This window comes from Prionailurus viverrinus, chromosome B2 (assembly GCF_022837055.1).
Source record: "Prionailurus viverrinus isolate Anna chromosome B2, UM_Priviv_1.0, whole genome shotgun sequence".
Lineage (NCBI taxonomy): Eukaryota > Metazoa > Chordata > Mammalia > Carnivora > Felidae > Prionailurus > Prionailurus viverrinus.
In genome coordinates this window covers 44,409,662-44,425,622 of record NC_062565.1, presented here as the reverse complement: position 1 = coordinate 44,425,622, position 15,961 = coordinate 44,409,662, and the positions used below count along the sequence as shown (strand labels likewise).

Sequence of the window (15,961 nt, the reverse complement as noted above, 5' to 3'; positions counted from 1 at the left end):
TCATAAACAAATCTTGGTAATTAGTTTTAAAAAGGAAACCATAATGAGGCACCTGGGTGGCTCAGTAGGTTAAGCATCTGACTTTGGTTCAGGTCATGATCTCGCAGTTTGTGAGTTTGAGCCCCACGTCGGCTCTGTGCTGAAAGCTCAGAGCCTGGAGCCTGCTTCAGATTCTGTTACTCTGTCTCTCTCTGCCCCTCCCCTGCTCACGCTCTGTCTCTCTCTCTCTCTCTCTCTCAAAAAGAAATAAACATTAAAAAATAAAAAAATAATAAAAAGGAAACTATAAAAAAACACTAAAAGAAGAGAATAAAAATTGCTAAAAATTTCACAAGTCTGATAACCACTTGAACATTTTGGTATTCTGATAATTTCAGATTTTTTTTTCCTGTAGTCTGTGCATTTTTAAAAATTCAATTAGGACCATGCTATGCTAATTTTCTCATAATCAGCTTTTATGTTAGTAATAGTTACAAAAGTTTTCTGTATCAACAGAAGACATCTACACAGCTTTGAATTGCAGCATGATGATCTAATATGTGGATATAACATAGATTTCTAAATCAGCTGTCTATGCCTGAATGCGTATGGCTTCCGGGTGTTTACTGTGACAAACAGGGCAAAGATGGGCATCCATATGGCCAAATCCTGGTTTACAGTAGTAATTATTCCCTTGGTATGAATTCATACAACTTGGTCCTTCTAGGCTTCATATGTTTTCTAAAACAGGTGGAATGTCTTTATTGAATATATTGATGTGTTCCCAGAAATTTGGATTATGAAAAACGCTTTGAATGGGATCATCCATGTCAAGTAGTGGTGGGGGCTCGTGTTTTCTCCCCTGTAGGGCAACTGGTCACATTTCTTGCTGTGAATGCTTGAAGTGCTCTCCTACTGCTCTTTCCTAATGCAGTCTGAACATGGTCTCCTTTATTTATGTCCCCGTACTGATTCCTTCCTATATTTTTGGAACAAATTAAGATGGGCATACGCCATCTGCTTTCTTTGATTTATTCCTTCTTTTCTTTTTTTTTCCTTCCTTTTCTTTCTTATATCATCTTTACAAAACTCTTAAACTTCTACCTGTACTCTGTTTTTAAGGTTTCATACTTTTGGTACGCAGGTAATCTTCAAGAATACCCAGGAAAGAATAAACAAGGAAGTGTTAGAAAATATGAATGATTAAAGAATACTAATTATCTTCTCGAGGTATTGAAACATATTATAAAACCACAACGGTTAAAATGGTATGGTAGTGGTGTCAGACTTAATGTTCACTATCAATATAACAGGCTGGATAGGTAACATAGAAACAAGTCCCTTTGTATCCAAGAGTATAATATAGAATAAGTGAATTGTAAATCAATGAAGAGGGAAGAGATTAACATATGGTTTGGGATGACTGGCCAGAAAGTGGGTATTTTTTAACTTTTAGAGTAGTTCTCAAACTTTTTGCTCTCAGGATCCCTTTATACTCTTAGCATTATTGGTTGTTTTTTTTTTTTTATGTTTATTTATTTTTGAGAGACAGAGAGACCAGCAGGGGAGGGGCAGAGAGAGAGGGAGACACAGAATCCAAAGCAGCCTCCAGGCTCTGAGCTGTCAGCACAGACCTGACATGGGGCTGGAACCCACAAACCGTGAGATCATGACCTGAGCTGAAGTTGGACGCTCAACCCACTGAGCCACCCAGGTGCCCCTATCCTCTTAGCATTATTAGAGACCCCAAAGACTTTTACCTATGTTAGTCATATCTATCAATATTTAATGTATTAGAGGGGCACCTGGGTGGCTCAGTTGGTTAAGCGTCTGACTTCGGCTCAGGTCATGATCTCACGGTTTGTGAGTTCGAGCTCCACATCACGCTCTGCGCTGACAGCTTAGAGCCTGGAGCCTGCTTCGGATTCTATGTCTCCCTGTCTCTCTGCCCCTCTCCCACTTGTGCTTTATCTCTGTCTCTCAAAAATAAACATTAAAAAAATTAAAAAATATTTGCTGTATTAGAAACTAAAACTGAGAAATTGGTATAATATTTATTTGCTAATTAATTTAAAAGTAACAAGAAACCTACTACATGTTAAAATAATAGCATGGTTTTATGAAACATAACTATATTTTCCAAAACATAAAAAATGTGGGAAAATAGCATTATTTTAAGATTTTGCAAATCTGTCTAATGCCTTGCTAATAGAGGACATCTGGGTTCCCATAAATGTGTCTGGAATCAATCTGTTATGATATATTCTTTCCATTGATGGAAATGAAGAAAATTCAGCCTCATACAGACATGTCACTGGAAAAGGAATCAATATTTCAATAACTTTTTCAGATCTGTCTGCTTTCTAATACCTCATTGAAATGCATCAGTGGGAGTTTCCTAAAAGTTTGTTATAATCTGAAATATCAATGAATTTATTGTATTCAGTTATGTCAAAATCCACTGGTTTGTCCTATACTTTGAATCTTGTACCCAGGCATGATTTTTGACCTAGCACAGCCTCTGGAAAGGTCTTAAGAACTCCCAGAAGGTTCTAGACCACCCTTGAGAACCACTATTTTAGAGAAAAAAGGGCTGCCAAATCTTGGGATTCATCAATGAAACCACAAAGATGAACAGATTTAAATGTATCACATCAAAATTTAACATGTATTTTTTTAAGTATAATCCAAATTAAATGTAAACCAAAAATTAAGAACAAATGTTAATGTAAGTATAACACAGGGGTAAATAATGTTAATATTTAAAGAACTCACAGATCAATACATAAAGCACTAATATTGCATAAATTAATGAGGACAGAACATGAACACAAAAGTTCATAGAAGAAAATAACTTAACATGGAAAAATGCTCAACAAAGACATAAAGATTTATACAGGAACCAAAAATAACCTATTAAATGTCAGATTAGCAGAGAAGAGGGCAGTGAAATTGACACTAAAATATTATAGGTAGAAACCTATTTAGCTACCAGATTTGAGGGAACAGTTGAGCAAAATGTATTAACAGCCTTTAAAAATGTCCATGCCCTATATTTTCTGAACATCTATGTTAGAAGATTTTATGTGAAAAAATGCTTCATGGAAGAAGATGCTTCTGATGGCATTATTTATTATAGAAAGAAAACCCAGGGAATGATTAAATTATTTATGATTAATCTGCCCAATGAAAGATGAAAGAGACATTGGAGACAAAACTGTTCACAATGAGTCCACACTATAAAGAAAAAATACTTATGCTATAATATTAGGTGAACAACGTTAAGTTTCCAAAATTAACTATTCATCAGGATAAAGACTATGTCTAACAACAACAACAACACTCAACTGTTCGGTAAAAGTACTGGAGGGAAGTCTAGCCGGTTGATGGGTGTTTTTTTGTTGTCAGCTTTCTGGTTGTTTTTTAGCTTTTTCTATTTTTCTGAATTTTCCAAAATTTGGATAGAGAACATTTTTTATCATGCAAAAAAGAGTGTACTTTTTGATTTTTAGCCTTTTTTTTTTTTTTTTTTTTTGCGACGTAATCACGTTCCTGGTTAAGAGCTAGGAAAGTGTGGGCCTCGAATCCCCTCCTGTGGATGTTTTGCCTTTCTATAGGACTTCTGCTTTCTCTTCAAAACTCTACATTCTTTGCAACCACTTTGCTCTCAGTATCCTTCTTGAGCTACAACAAAGAGTGCTGCCTTCTCTTCTGTCTTTAAGAAAACCCCATCTCCAGCTAGCAAATTAAGCTCACTAGGCCTCACAGGATCCCTGTGAAGGGGGCTGGCCAGGCTCAATGCTGCCTACCTGAGAGACACAGTTTTACAACACAGAGAAGCTGTGATTTTGATGGCGATCTGTGTTCTGGTCCTAGGACTGTTTCGTCTCCCTTTTGGTCTTTCCCTTCATGTGCCATGTAGACGATGACAGCGACTGTTAGATGGGACGATGATGTCCTTTTGCTCAGAGGTTCCTTTGCTCAGAGGTTCAACTGGCTCTCACATTCCTTTATGCCATTCATCAGCCTGGCATTTGCTGCTGTGACAGGAACTTCTTTCTGGTGTCTTCCCTGTTGCTAATGTTAATTCTGTGACTGAGATTCCATTTGAAGGCTCCTACTAGCCTGTATTGTAGGCTGTGGCAGTCAGTCTCCAAGTCACAGTCATGGGTCAACAGCCAGCCACTAAAGAGGTGTATGCGGTAAGGAGGGGAAGGGTACCAGTTGACCCGCCTGGAGCCCTGTCCCAGGGCTGTCCCTGGTCCTGCCCCCAAACACGCATCAAGGCCCTCTGCAGCTGATCTCGAAGTCAGGCATGACCACTCTAACCTCAGTTCCGCCAGAGGTAGAAGGAACAGATAGGCCTGAGATCTCCTAAGTCTTTTTCTACTTTAAAAATGGTAAGAGGACACCAGTGAAATCCCCTCTCTCTTCCTTGTTTGGGAGCTCTCTCAGCACTTAGTACTGCAGCGGCCACACCTTAAGCAATATTCAGTCCCCATTGGAGCTAACAGGGTTTCTCTCTGGTTAAAAAATGATGGCCCATTCCCATATGCCACTCCCTGCTATTATAAAAAGACATATTTGTAATTGTAACGTGCTCATATTCTAGATGCAGAAGGTCAGTGTTTTTGTGAATATCTTGAGGACATTTCAAATTTACGCAGGGTTAAATAGATATGACTTCCGATGATTGGGGATGGGAGTTACTAACAGAATGTGCCTTAGGAAAGTTGATAGCTATCTACTGGTTACACACCATGGGAGAGCCCTTTGTCCTATGGTTCCTGAACATGATGAAGTCAGGGTGATTTTATGACATGGTTTTTAGTTCTTAGTATAGTTTATATATTAGAAAACCTATGATAACATAAACGAGGAAGGATAATTCAGAAACACACTGCTTAACCTCAGTCCCACAGCCACAGCGTTCCCAAACACCAAACCAACCAAGAAACACACAGCACTCAGTGTCCCGTGTCTTCCTAACCAGTTGTCTTCATATTCTTCATATTATTTCTACCCTAATAGCTGTTTCTGGAGTGGAAAAAGAGAGAGAGAGAGAGAGAGAGGGAGAGAGAGAGACTCTACTGCCTCTGCCCTGACACTGTCATCAATGTCCCCGGGGATAGGAGACACCCACTGTTGCCACCCTCAGTGCTGTCATGGCCACTGTCCTGTCTCAGAGTTAGATTTTTCTATTCCGCGACCTGGGGATTCACTGTGGTTCCCACCAAAAGCACTTGCTACCAACCCCAGTATCAAACATCCAAAGCTGCATTACATCAGACATATACTAGTATCTAATATCTTCACATTTATCTAATATATTTCCCCCATGTAACCAAATGTGTATGCACATGTAACTAATCATCAGAATTAGAATGTAGTCATTGCTTAAGTTGGAAAACAGAAACGATCCTTCCAGGAAAGAATTAGATTTTCTCGCCATTGATTTATAAAATGTATATGTCTTCTCTACAATATAGTTGGAGCATTATTTTTAATGACCCAAACTCTCTTTAAAGCAGATTTCCAAAAATAACTTGAAACTGATTTTTCTATCATAGAATTACACTGTTCCTTCCGGTGACTTGTTGATGTTGTCTCCATTTTGGCTGCACAGAAATCCAAAATATTTTCCTGAACCTGAAGTGTTCAAACCTGTAAGTCCTCTCTTTCAAAATGCATTACCCTTTGATTTTAATTTCCTTTATGGTGGGAATATGAATTCATAGATTAACTACAATTGTGTCATTTTAGCAGACCTATTTCTCTCTGTATCTAACCAAGTCGACAACAGAGTAAAAATCAGACTTGTAATATGGATGGGTATAACACAGATGAGATAGCAAGGTTTTTGAAATAAGCTTCACCAACTTGAAAATAAATGATCTGAAACCAGCAAAGTATGTTAAAGTGAATATGTCTGGTTCTGAAAGAAGACTTATTTTATATTCATCGGGCAATTGCTCCTGTTGTTAGTTTCCAAGGAGTACTAAAAACAAACGAAACAAGACAAATTAAAGCTGTTCTCTGCTGTTTCTTAAAATTGGGGGGTTACAAGGCTAAGCAGAATCTTAAGAGGTGATTTAGTCCATCCTCTGTCTTTAGGTACAAATTAAAAAAAAAAATGGCATCCAGATGTATTCATTCCACATCCCAAGCTCCTTCCAATAGGCAGGGCGGCCAGTAATTTACTAGATTTATTACCAAGGACAATTTTGTGATGGAGCCCGAGATCTTATTATAAATAGTCTTCCTTTTCTGAGGTCAGTTCTGTGGTTGATTTACATTATCATTTACGTTTACCACTTAACAAAATTCTTTTTAAACCTTTTTATTTATTAGTTCACATTCCAAAAACACAATTGTGCCTGATATGAATAACAGGTTGGAAAAAAAATTACCAACAGCCCTGCAACTTTATATGCAAGGATTAGCTGTACAAAGTCATTTTTAGCCTAGAGAAATAAAGTTAAGCTTATTTATATAAGACTGATTTGGAAAAAAAAAAAATGATTTCTTCCCACAGGAACGTTGGAAAAAGGCAAATTTAGAGAAGAATGCTTTCTTGGACGGGTTCATGGCATTTGGAAGCGGGAAGTACCAGTGTCCTGGGAGGTCAGTGAGACAGCTGGGCCACATTTATCCAGAAAGTCTGCAGAGACACGATGGTTCAGAGGGGGGGACATCTTTGGCTTAATCTCCCTTTTCTTTATTACCAAACTACAGGGAGATCCGGGAGACCACATTTTGTTTGGTTGGCTGGTCGGATTGCACGATGTCCTTGTGGGAATGTCTACGGTGGCTTCTGATGGGAGACTTCATCAGAACCAAATATGACAGTCGCAGCTGCATGATGAAAGCAGGGTTTAGGTTTCAAATGTTCAGCTTTCCTATGAGAATACATTCGAAGTTGCTTGAGTTCTACCTTTTAGAAAATTAAGTCCGAAGTATACTATTTCTTTACAACATTCTCATGGGCCTGTGCTGGGGTTACAGAACATCCATAGCTTGGAGCAGAGCGGCGCCTTACTAAATGGTTTCTGTTTGTTGGGGCAGCTTGGTTCTAGGAAATCTTTCTTCTGGATCCTTTTAGAGTTACATTAATCTGGTCCCTAGGACTGCGATGCTCACTGCGATGTTGTGTTCTAGTGCAAGTGTCCAGCACTTAATGAAAGTTATTTTATGTTTATTTATGTGATCAGAAGCTGTTTTGAACACCTTGCCTGGGCCAGGCCTTCTGTTCATTAGGATAGAGGACTGAGGAACATGGACTTGGTCCCCAACTTCATAAAACTTACACTCTACCTGAAATAGGTCCCATTTCTTCACCAGGGACGATTCTGTTGGAGAAATATTAGTATCTGTTTGTAACGAAGTCTCACTCAGTGAATGTACAAATCCTTTAAAAGTCGTTATATCACAAAAGCTGTAGTTTTTAAATTTAAGAAGTCAGTTGTTTTCATTGTTTGAGCAGGAATGCTAATCCATATCTATAATTATGACTTACTCCACAGCATGCATTCTACCCCTCTTTTGTTTTATGGTTGATAGCATCAGTAGGCTTCTAGTAATTCATATTTCCCCCAAAATGGTTTTAAATAGTCTTAGCCAACCATGGAAATTCTATCTTCATTTTTACTTATTTATTTTAATTTATTTTAATCTTTATTTTTGAGAGAGAGAGACAGTGTAATCTTTATTTATTTTTGAGAGAGAGAGAGAGTGAGTGGGGAAGGAACAGAGAGAGGGAGACACAGAATCTGAAGCAGGTTCCAGGCCCCGAGCTGTCAGCACAGAGCCCAATGCAGGGCTCGAAGTCACGAACTGTGAGATCATGACCTGAGCTGAAGTCAGACACTTAACTGACTGAGTCACCCAGGTGCCCCAGTATCTTCCTTTTAAAAAGTCATTCTAGGAGTCTAAGGGTAAGCAAATTGATGCCTAGTGTTTCCCTGGAGCAACGATTTGTCCTGGAGTAGATAGTTGACCTAAACTCATCGATCAGACCTAAAGGAGAGACTTTTCTTCCATAGCTGGGATAGAGGCCCCCCCTTTGTCCTTTCCCATTGAATATGTATATATATATGAGTATATATATATATATATATATATATATATATATATATGTATATATACATATATATGGGTATATATATATGTAATATATGTACATATATAAAATAATGTTTATGTCTATATCCATATATATATATATATATACATAGACATATATATATGGATATAGACATATATCCATATATATGTCTATATATATGGATATAGACATAAACATTATTTTTTAGAGCAGTTTGAGTTGAAAGTTTCATTGTTGAGAGCTGAAAGCATGCTGATTTACACATCAAGAAACTCCAAAGTCGAACATTGTAACTGAGTGCAGATCCTTTAGGAGCACAGTATAATAAGCAAACATTATCAAGGAAAACCTCTATGTTCATCCTGACTTTCATATTACTTTCACTTTAGACAAGCATTTTTTCTTTTTTGGTGGGAACGTGCACACAGGTGTGTGGGGGTGGGGGGCAGAGAATCTTAAGCAGGCTCCACACTCAGTGCTGAGCCTGACACGTGAGCTCAATCCCATGACCCTGGGATCATGACCTGAGCCGAAATCAAGACCTGGACGCTCAACTGACTGAGCCACCTAGGCGCCCCTGTGGAGAAGCGGTTCTTAACACCTGTAACCCAGCTATTGCTTTGTCACCTACTAACTATCAGTGCACCCAGAATAGGTCTTCTAAAAACAATAGGTGTTACTTTTTTCAGGTCCCTTTACATGTATTCCCAATGACGACGAAAGAGTTTCTTAATAACTATCTTTTATTACAGAAGTTTATTTTGAACTATTTATTGATCTTGGGGGTTTTTTGGTTTTTTTTTTCGTTTTGTTTTACATTTTTTCAGTATAGTTGACACAAAACATTACATTTGTTTCAGGCGTAGCACACAGTGATTCAACTTCTCTACACGTTATGCTGTGCTCACCACCAATGTAACTGCCATCTGCTACCATATAACCATCTTTTAAATTGAGCTGGAAATGTTTTAAACCAGGGACTAAAATGCCCTGCAGTGAAGCATGTAGTATTAGCCAGTGGTCAAGGATTAACTGATGATTACTGTTTTCTAAGAAAGGCTGTTATGAAATTATTGTGATATCTTTTGGGGCTGACAGACATTTGCTGGAGGTTGACAGTAATAGGTACGATAGAGGAGACCATGACATTTCAGCTTAGTTAGAAGTATCTTATTTGTACAGAAACTATACATTTTTAATGTACTCAGCTCTTCCTCTATGCAAGGCAGTGCCCTGGGTATTGCAGGAGCTTCAATCAAGAATAAGCCATGTTCTCAGCCCTCAGGAGATGATTATCTAGGAGAAGGCAAGGAGGACATTGAGTTCATAAATAACTACAGGGAATGCAGGGTAAGAAATGCCCAAACACCACACTGTGGAGATTTGAGAGAAAGGGTATATCTGGTCAGAATGATCTTAGATTTCCTGGGGAAAGTGGCCTTTGAAGGGTTAGGTGAACGTCTAGACTGAGAAAACAGAGTGACCAAAGGGTCATTAAGGTCAAGGGTATGTAGTTGAAGGGTTTATGGTTTCACTGTTATTAAGATCAGACTACAGGTAGTGGTGGGAAGAAAGACTCAATACACACATTGGCCCAATTGGGGAGGCCCCTTAATACCTGGTTGAGAGGTTGGTACACAGCTCACAAGGCACTAATGAAGTGTTAAAAGGTTTTGTATAGAATGGGTTAGAGTGGGGCATGGCTTAGGTTATATAATTATGCTATATTCCATGGGAGAGACATGGAGTGGTAGAATCTACCAGATTTTGGAAACTAATTAGAAACGGGATCAGTCAAGGGGAAGGATTCGGGGACTGTGGCTTGAATCTAGGTGGCTGAAAGAGATGGTGAAAATAGAGAAATCAGGTGCAGGAGCAAGTATGAGAACAAGATGTTACATTTTCCTTTGAAACCTTCTTAGTCTGAGGTGTGGCAAAATATGTATCATATAACCAAAATCTGTGGGAGAAATGTGAATGTTGAATACATGTAACAATAAATAGAACCCCCATAGTCTCATTTTTCTATTGTTTCTGCTTTTATAAGTCCTTAACTTTTCCATCACATAGTTTACATAGCCAACCCCAGAAACATTCTGTCTTTAAAGACAAACAAAACAGAAGATTTTCCAGGAAAGTGAATGACTTCATTTGGACAGTTTTATACCAAGATGGATCTCTCTACTAGAAATTTAATCCCACAGATCCTTAGCATAATCCTCAGAAAATTGCACCCATTCTAAATCCGTGTACCAAGAGCCAACTTATTTTCTCGTGTACCAAATATTTTGTGAGTCAGAGAAAATTGCCTTTCAAGTAGCCGACGACCACAGTTGATCATGAACACATAGCCTTGTGGCCTCGCAGCTGTCATCCCTTAGAGTTCAGGCCACCGAGGCGGTGTGGGAAGCCCTCTCATTAGTGGACACAGAAGGTTTTGCTGAGTTTGCAAAATAAGTAGCCGGTACTGCTGTCAGCTGCCAACCAGAAGTCAGGATGGAAGAATATTGTTCCGGCTCTGCAGAGTGGGAATTCTGAAAATACATTTGCCGGAAGAACCCCTTGCTGGGCACTTCCTGGTAGCTAGGAAGCTCCTGGGTACAGGCAGGAAGGGAACTCTTCCCAGTAATTCTATTGCTGGAGAAGCCTGGTGGTACAGAAAAACAAACAGGAGAAAGCAACATGAACTGTCAGACTTCTTCGGCAATGGCAGCGTGCAGAATGAGGAGTTGCCTTACAGCGGACGTTCTCCTCTGAAGCTATGAATTGAAACAAAGGAAGAGAACAGGGGATTTCCAGTGTGGCGTGGCTATCTCTGAGAGTTGTGACCTCAGCACAAAGGGATGTGCTTGCTGTACTGCACCCCCCTCCACATCCCCCACCCCCTTGCAAGCCAACAGCCCCCATTTCTCTTGCTTCCCATCCCTGCACGAGGATGCCTGGTTGGCTGTATCCCTGTGCTCATTGATCTGGGTCACATCCCAGTTGTAAAACAATAGCCCTGATCTTTGGCAAGACCCCTCACTTACAAAAGCTTGCTTGGAGAAGAAGAGGCTGTAGTAAGAGTAAATCTACAATATTTGAGAAGTAAAAATGAAGCGTGGAGTCCTCAGGAATAGCAACTACGATCTCTATTGTGTGTGTGTGTGTGTTTGGGTCCTTCATATATCCTGGGGCAGTACTGGGCTACAAAGTCATGGACTTGTCTTGAATTACTAAAGAAAGTCACACGGTGATGGGAAAATTAATTCAAACATAGATCCAGCTGGTAATAGATTAGTAGTGGCAGTATTCAACCTAACAGGTATTTACGGAGCGCCTAATATTAGTATGTTTATTCTTTCATTCAGGAAGTATTTATGGAGTCTATGTTGTATGCCAGGATAGCGTTCTAGGAGTTACCTTGGAAAACAAAATGAGGGATGAAGTCCCTTCCCTCAAGGAACTTATAGTCTAACTCAAGTCACTTCATGAACCACCGCGGAAATTTGAAGACACATAACTTTCCTGAGTTGCTTATAATATAGCTGGGGAGATGAGACCCTAGCAACATGAAAAACAAGCCCTACTTAACAGTGTCAGATGACCCGTGAGAAATGCCAAATGACACGTATACGTAGTAACTGCCGTAGGAATTTCGAAGAGGGGGATTGGAAAAGGCTGCATGGACTAGATGGTAATAAGCAATAAACAGTATAGAGAAAGCTCGTAGGAATGTAATGTAATGTAATATAATGTAACGTAATGTACTTGTATGTTTGGATTTTAAGCTTTGTGTACAGTTGTTTCTATATGTGTATTTTCAAGGTAGTATCTTAATAATTGTGCCTTATTCAGTAAAATATCTTTGCAGTATGCTGCAAAGTACTGTAAGTAGCTTTTCTCCCTTTTATACTTAGAAAGAGCTGATTGCTTTGAAGAGGGAGGAAACTCAAATCCCAATGGATTTCGTGAGACCTTGCAAATTCAATTTATTCCGAGGCATTTGTTACATAAACAAACGCATCCCCTCAACTCTGGTTGTCAAGTAGAACTGAAAAAACTATATTTGCTGATATAATTGTTTCCTAACATTTTCCTTATTGTGGGCACACGTCCTGGAGGGCATATAAAAAGGGTTAGGAGTGAGGGTGGGAAGGGTGGATGTGGTTAATTCCAAGACTGAGTCAGGCTGCCAGACTCCTTTATTAATTTTTAGCCATGTATCTCTCTTCTTACTGCTTTACTGAGGAGCAGTGACTCGCTGAAAGGAGCCCAGAAACCACTGGCAAAATTGTAGTCATTGCTTTCCCAGCCACCTTGTTCTGACACTTCATTATGAGGCTAAGATTTAAGACGGTCAAGAACAGAAGAAGCAATTCAGGACTGACTTTTGATCCTCAAGCCAAAGTGCTTCCGAAATATAGCATGTTCGTTTCTGGGCAAAAATTATAGCAAAGACCCTCTTTTCCTTTTATTTACAAAGTAGATCTCCAGCCCCTCTGTGGTGCACAGAAAACCTGCACAGGATTTGTATCTGTGGAGAGAAAGAAAGCACTCCAGGCTGGGTATCTTCCACCGCTCTCCCCATTTTTTTTTAATTTTTCTCCACTCATCAAACTCAGTGACTACTCTTGAACAGGATAGATGTCTCCTGTTCAGAAGGAGGGTTTAATTGCAAGGAAGTGAGGACTGAATTAAAACTGTGCTGGGTCACCATACTGCTTGTGGGTTACTGCCTCCCTATCATCTAACGCCTTTTCCTTTCTTCCCCTCCCTCATTTTCTTTCGGGGGTCTATGGGATTCTGGGGTGCAGATTCCATCCCCCCAGCTCCATAACAGTGGAGCATGGTTCCCTAAGCCCATGTGCAAATACCATCCCTGTCCCCCAGTTCCCTCCCCATGGTGACTGGTTTCAGTGTTTGGCGTATGTTTTAAGCAGTGCAAGGAACTACGAGGGTTCCCGTTGAGACTTCTGGGTCAAAAATAATCATTCCCTGTAGGATGTGAATAAAGAAGCACTTGGCCCCCCAAATTGTTGTTAGCTATCCGGAGACAATAAAAGCAGACAGCATTAGGGTGAAGTTGGTACCACAGGGCAGAGCAGCAGGGGCAAACTGGCTTTCTGGGAACATCGCTGAGCTGCTGGGCCCTCTCTGCCCGAGGCCAGCCAGCTCTAGTTTTTCAGGCACACAAAGCGATGCATTCCCTTCGGTATGGAAACCAGTCTGATGTGAGTTTTCTGTCACTTACAACCCAAAGCATCCTAAGTAACATAATTTCTTTAAAAGCAAAAGTGTGCTTCCAAGGTTTGTGGAACTCTGTGAAATATTGTATTAACGTGCTCTGACCGTATCCATGAATTGCTTTCTAAATAGCATGGGCTTTTGCAGAGGGGTGATATACCCATTTACTCTGGGTGCATCACAAAACAAAAGCAAGTGTCTCATCTTCAATTTTTTCTGGAAGGTCTGGAATTTAAAATATACCGTGAGGGTGGCTCAGTCAGCTGAGTGTCCGACTTGGCTCAGGTCATGATCTCACTGTTCATGGGTTCAAGCCCCACATCTAGCTTTCTGCTGTCAGCGTGGAGCTGGCTTTGGATCCTCTGTCCCCCTCTTTCTCTCTGCACCTCCCTGCTCATGCTCTCTCTCTCTCTCTCTCTCTCAAAAATAAACATTAAAAAATAAAATAAAATATACCATGAGATCACTTCTATTTGGTGCATACTTAATCTTACGGAATTCAGTACTATTCCTGTGCCCTTTGCTTGAATAGGAAGGTTCAAAGTTGTATCCAACTTTCTCGCTCATATTGCATCCATAGGAGAGTTCTGCCACTAGGAAGGGTAGCGGCAGGATCATGGGTAGCACCTCAAAGTGACCTCTGGAGAGTGCCCTCCCGCTTTGATGAAACAGAAGACAATCTCTCAAGTTAGAAGAAGGGCAGAGGTTTTTCCCATCCTGTCCCTGTTTGTTTTCTTACCTGCTTTCTCACCTCCTCTTCCCCTATTAAATAGCTCCCATTCTCTTCCCTTTTCCATAGGCTTTTTTCTTGTCCTTCTCTCCCACTTACCCTGTTCCCACTCTTCCCTTCCCACCTTATTCTTATTTAATGTAAGTGTCTACCTGCTCACTCCACACATTCTGCCCTCACCATCACCCCCAATCAAGAGTCCGGTGCCCTAACCGTAGAGCTTCCCGTATGTATACCTGAGATAATCTTTATCATTGTGATTGTAGTACTACAACTAAAAAAGGATGATAAAATACATCTTCTAACATAGTCTTTTCCCTTTCTCCTCATCAAATTCCTCTAGATCAGTGATTCTTAAAGTGTGATTCCCGGACCACCGGTGGGAACATTACCTGGAAACTTGCAAAAAATGCAAATTCTTGGGCCCTTCCCCAGACCTCCCCGAAACGGAAACTTCCAGAGCGGGGCCCAGCGATCTGTGTTTTAACCAGCTTTCCAGGGGATTCTGACACAGGCTAACGTTTGACAACCGCTGGGCCAGATTGCTTTGCCTCCTGCCACCAAATTGATTTCATTTTCCTAAAAGATCTCTTGGGCGGATGAGGTTGTGGGGACAGTACTTCCCCTTTAACTTGAATAACTCATGCTTCCATGGAGGATGCCTGTGAAAGTATGTCTGTCTGCTGCCTTCTCTGAATTCCAGGGCGAGATCATTCTATTTTCATAAGCCGCAGCTGGTAGCAACTAGGAATATACTTCAGAGCCCCTGCCCCTGGCAACCATGGCAGGTTTCCAGCCCATGCTGGCATTGCCCGCAGTGACTCTTCTGGTAGGAGAAAAAAAAAAAAAAAAAAAAAAAGCAAGAGATTTTCCTTCCAAAAGCAAGAGAGGGAGGCGATCTCAACATCAAGACATCTAAAACCAAGATCATTCATTTCCTGTAATCTTATCATTCCTTGAGTACTCCCTGTTTCTTTTTGACGTAGGACTGCTCTAGACCCCTGGCCTTCCAGAGTGACCCTTTGCTCTTTCCTCTTTTTGGCCTTCCATGCCCCCCGCCCCCCTCCTAAACCAGGTCTTCATGCCTCACCAGCAGGTGACATTGCACTTTCCTTAACCCTTCTCCCAGGTTCTATCATCTCTTCTTTCAACCCGTCTTACTGCGTGCGGATTGCTTTTCCTCAAATAATCATCTCAGTTGGTCACTCTCTTTAAGACTCTGGTGACGTCACCTGCAGAGCGTCACGGAGAGCCTGGAGTTCTAGGCCGATTGTATCTTTCTGAACATCTGGCAGTGCCCTCCCCAAAGGGGCTACCAGCCGTCCCCAACTGCAATGCCCATTCCTTCGCTTGTTCCTGCGCTCGCTGGGTCTGGAATGCCCTGACTCCAGGTGAGGGCCTACTTCCTTAAAGCCCCGTTGCCTTCCATCAAGGTCTAGCTCAAGTTTGACCTCCACAGAAGTTCCTGTTGATTGCTCCAGACCACAGGGCTCTCTCTCCAGGCTCCAAATGTCCATAGCCCTTTGGTCTCTGTCTTGGCCTCATATTGTCACCCTTTGCATCTCTCCACGTGCATTACTAGTGTGAGGTCTGTGAGGTAGCGTGTGTTTTGTCAGACTCCGTGCTCTCCATGTCTGTATGGTGCTCCTTGAACATTTATCTACCAACGGGGGAGACACACGAGCACTACGTATTTAAGGAATTTTCAGTATGTTTATATTTTAACGAGCTTTATTTGTAGATGTGTTATGTGGTTCTCGTAAGTGTGAAAAATAAATCTGTTATAAATAATATGCCTCATTATCTTCATTGTTTTGACACAGGAGCATTACAAAAACAACCCTAACGTGAACATAGCTCAGCTTGCTTCTGTTAAAAATACTTTAGGAAGCCCATTTTCTGTGACATAAAAAGCTTTTAAT

At 40.6% G+C, this 15,961-nt stretch overlaps 1 protein-coding gene across 3 annotated transcripts in view; it reads left to right on the top strand.

The window, feature by feature from the left end:
• LOC125166328 (24-hydroxycholesterol 7-alpha-hydroxylase) overlaps window positions 1-15,961 on the top strand; it is a 95,189-nt gene that overhangs the window by 66,574 nt on the left and 12,654 nt on the right. For all 3 annotated transcript variants that reach the window (XM_047860206.1, XM_047860207.1, XM_047860205.1), the window contains 2 exons: window positions 5,550-5,645; window positions 6,515-6,603. In XM_047860206.1, coding sequence (XP_047716162.1) covers window positions 5,550-5,645; window positions 6,515-6,603 — 185 coding nt within the window. The remainder of the gene's footprint in view (window positions 1-5,549; window positions 5,646-6,514; window positions 6,604-15,961) is intronic.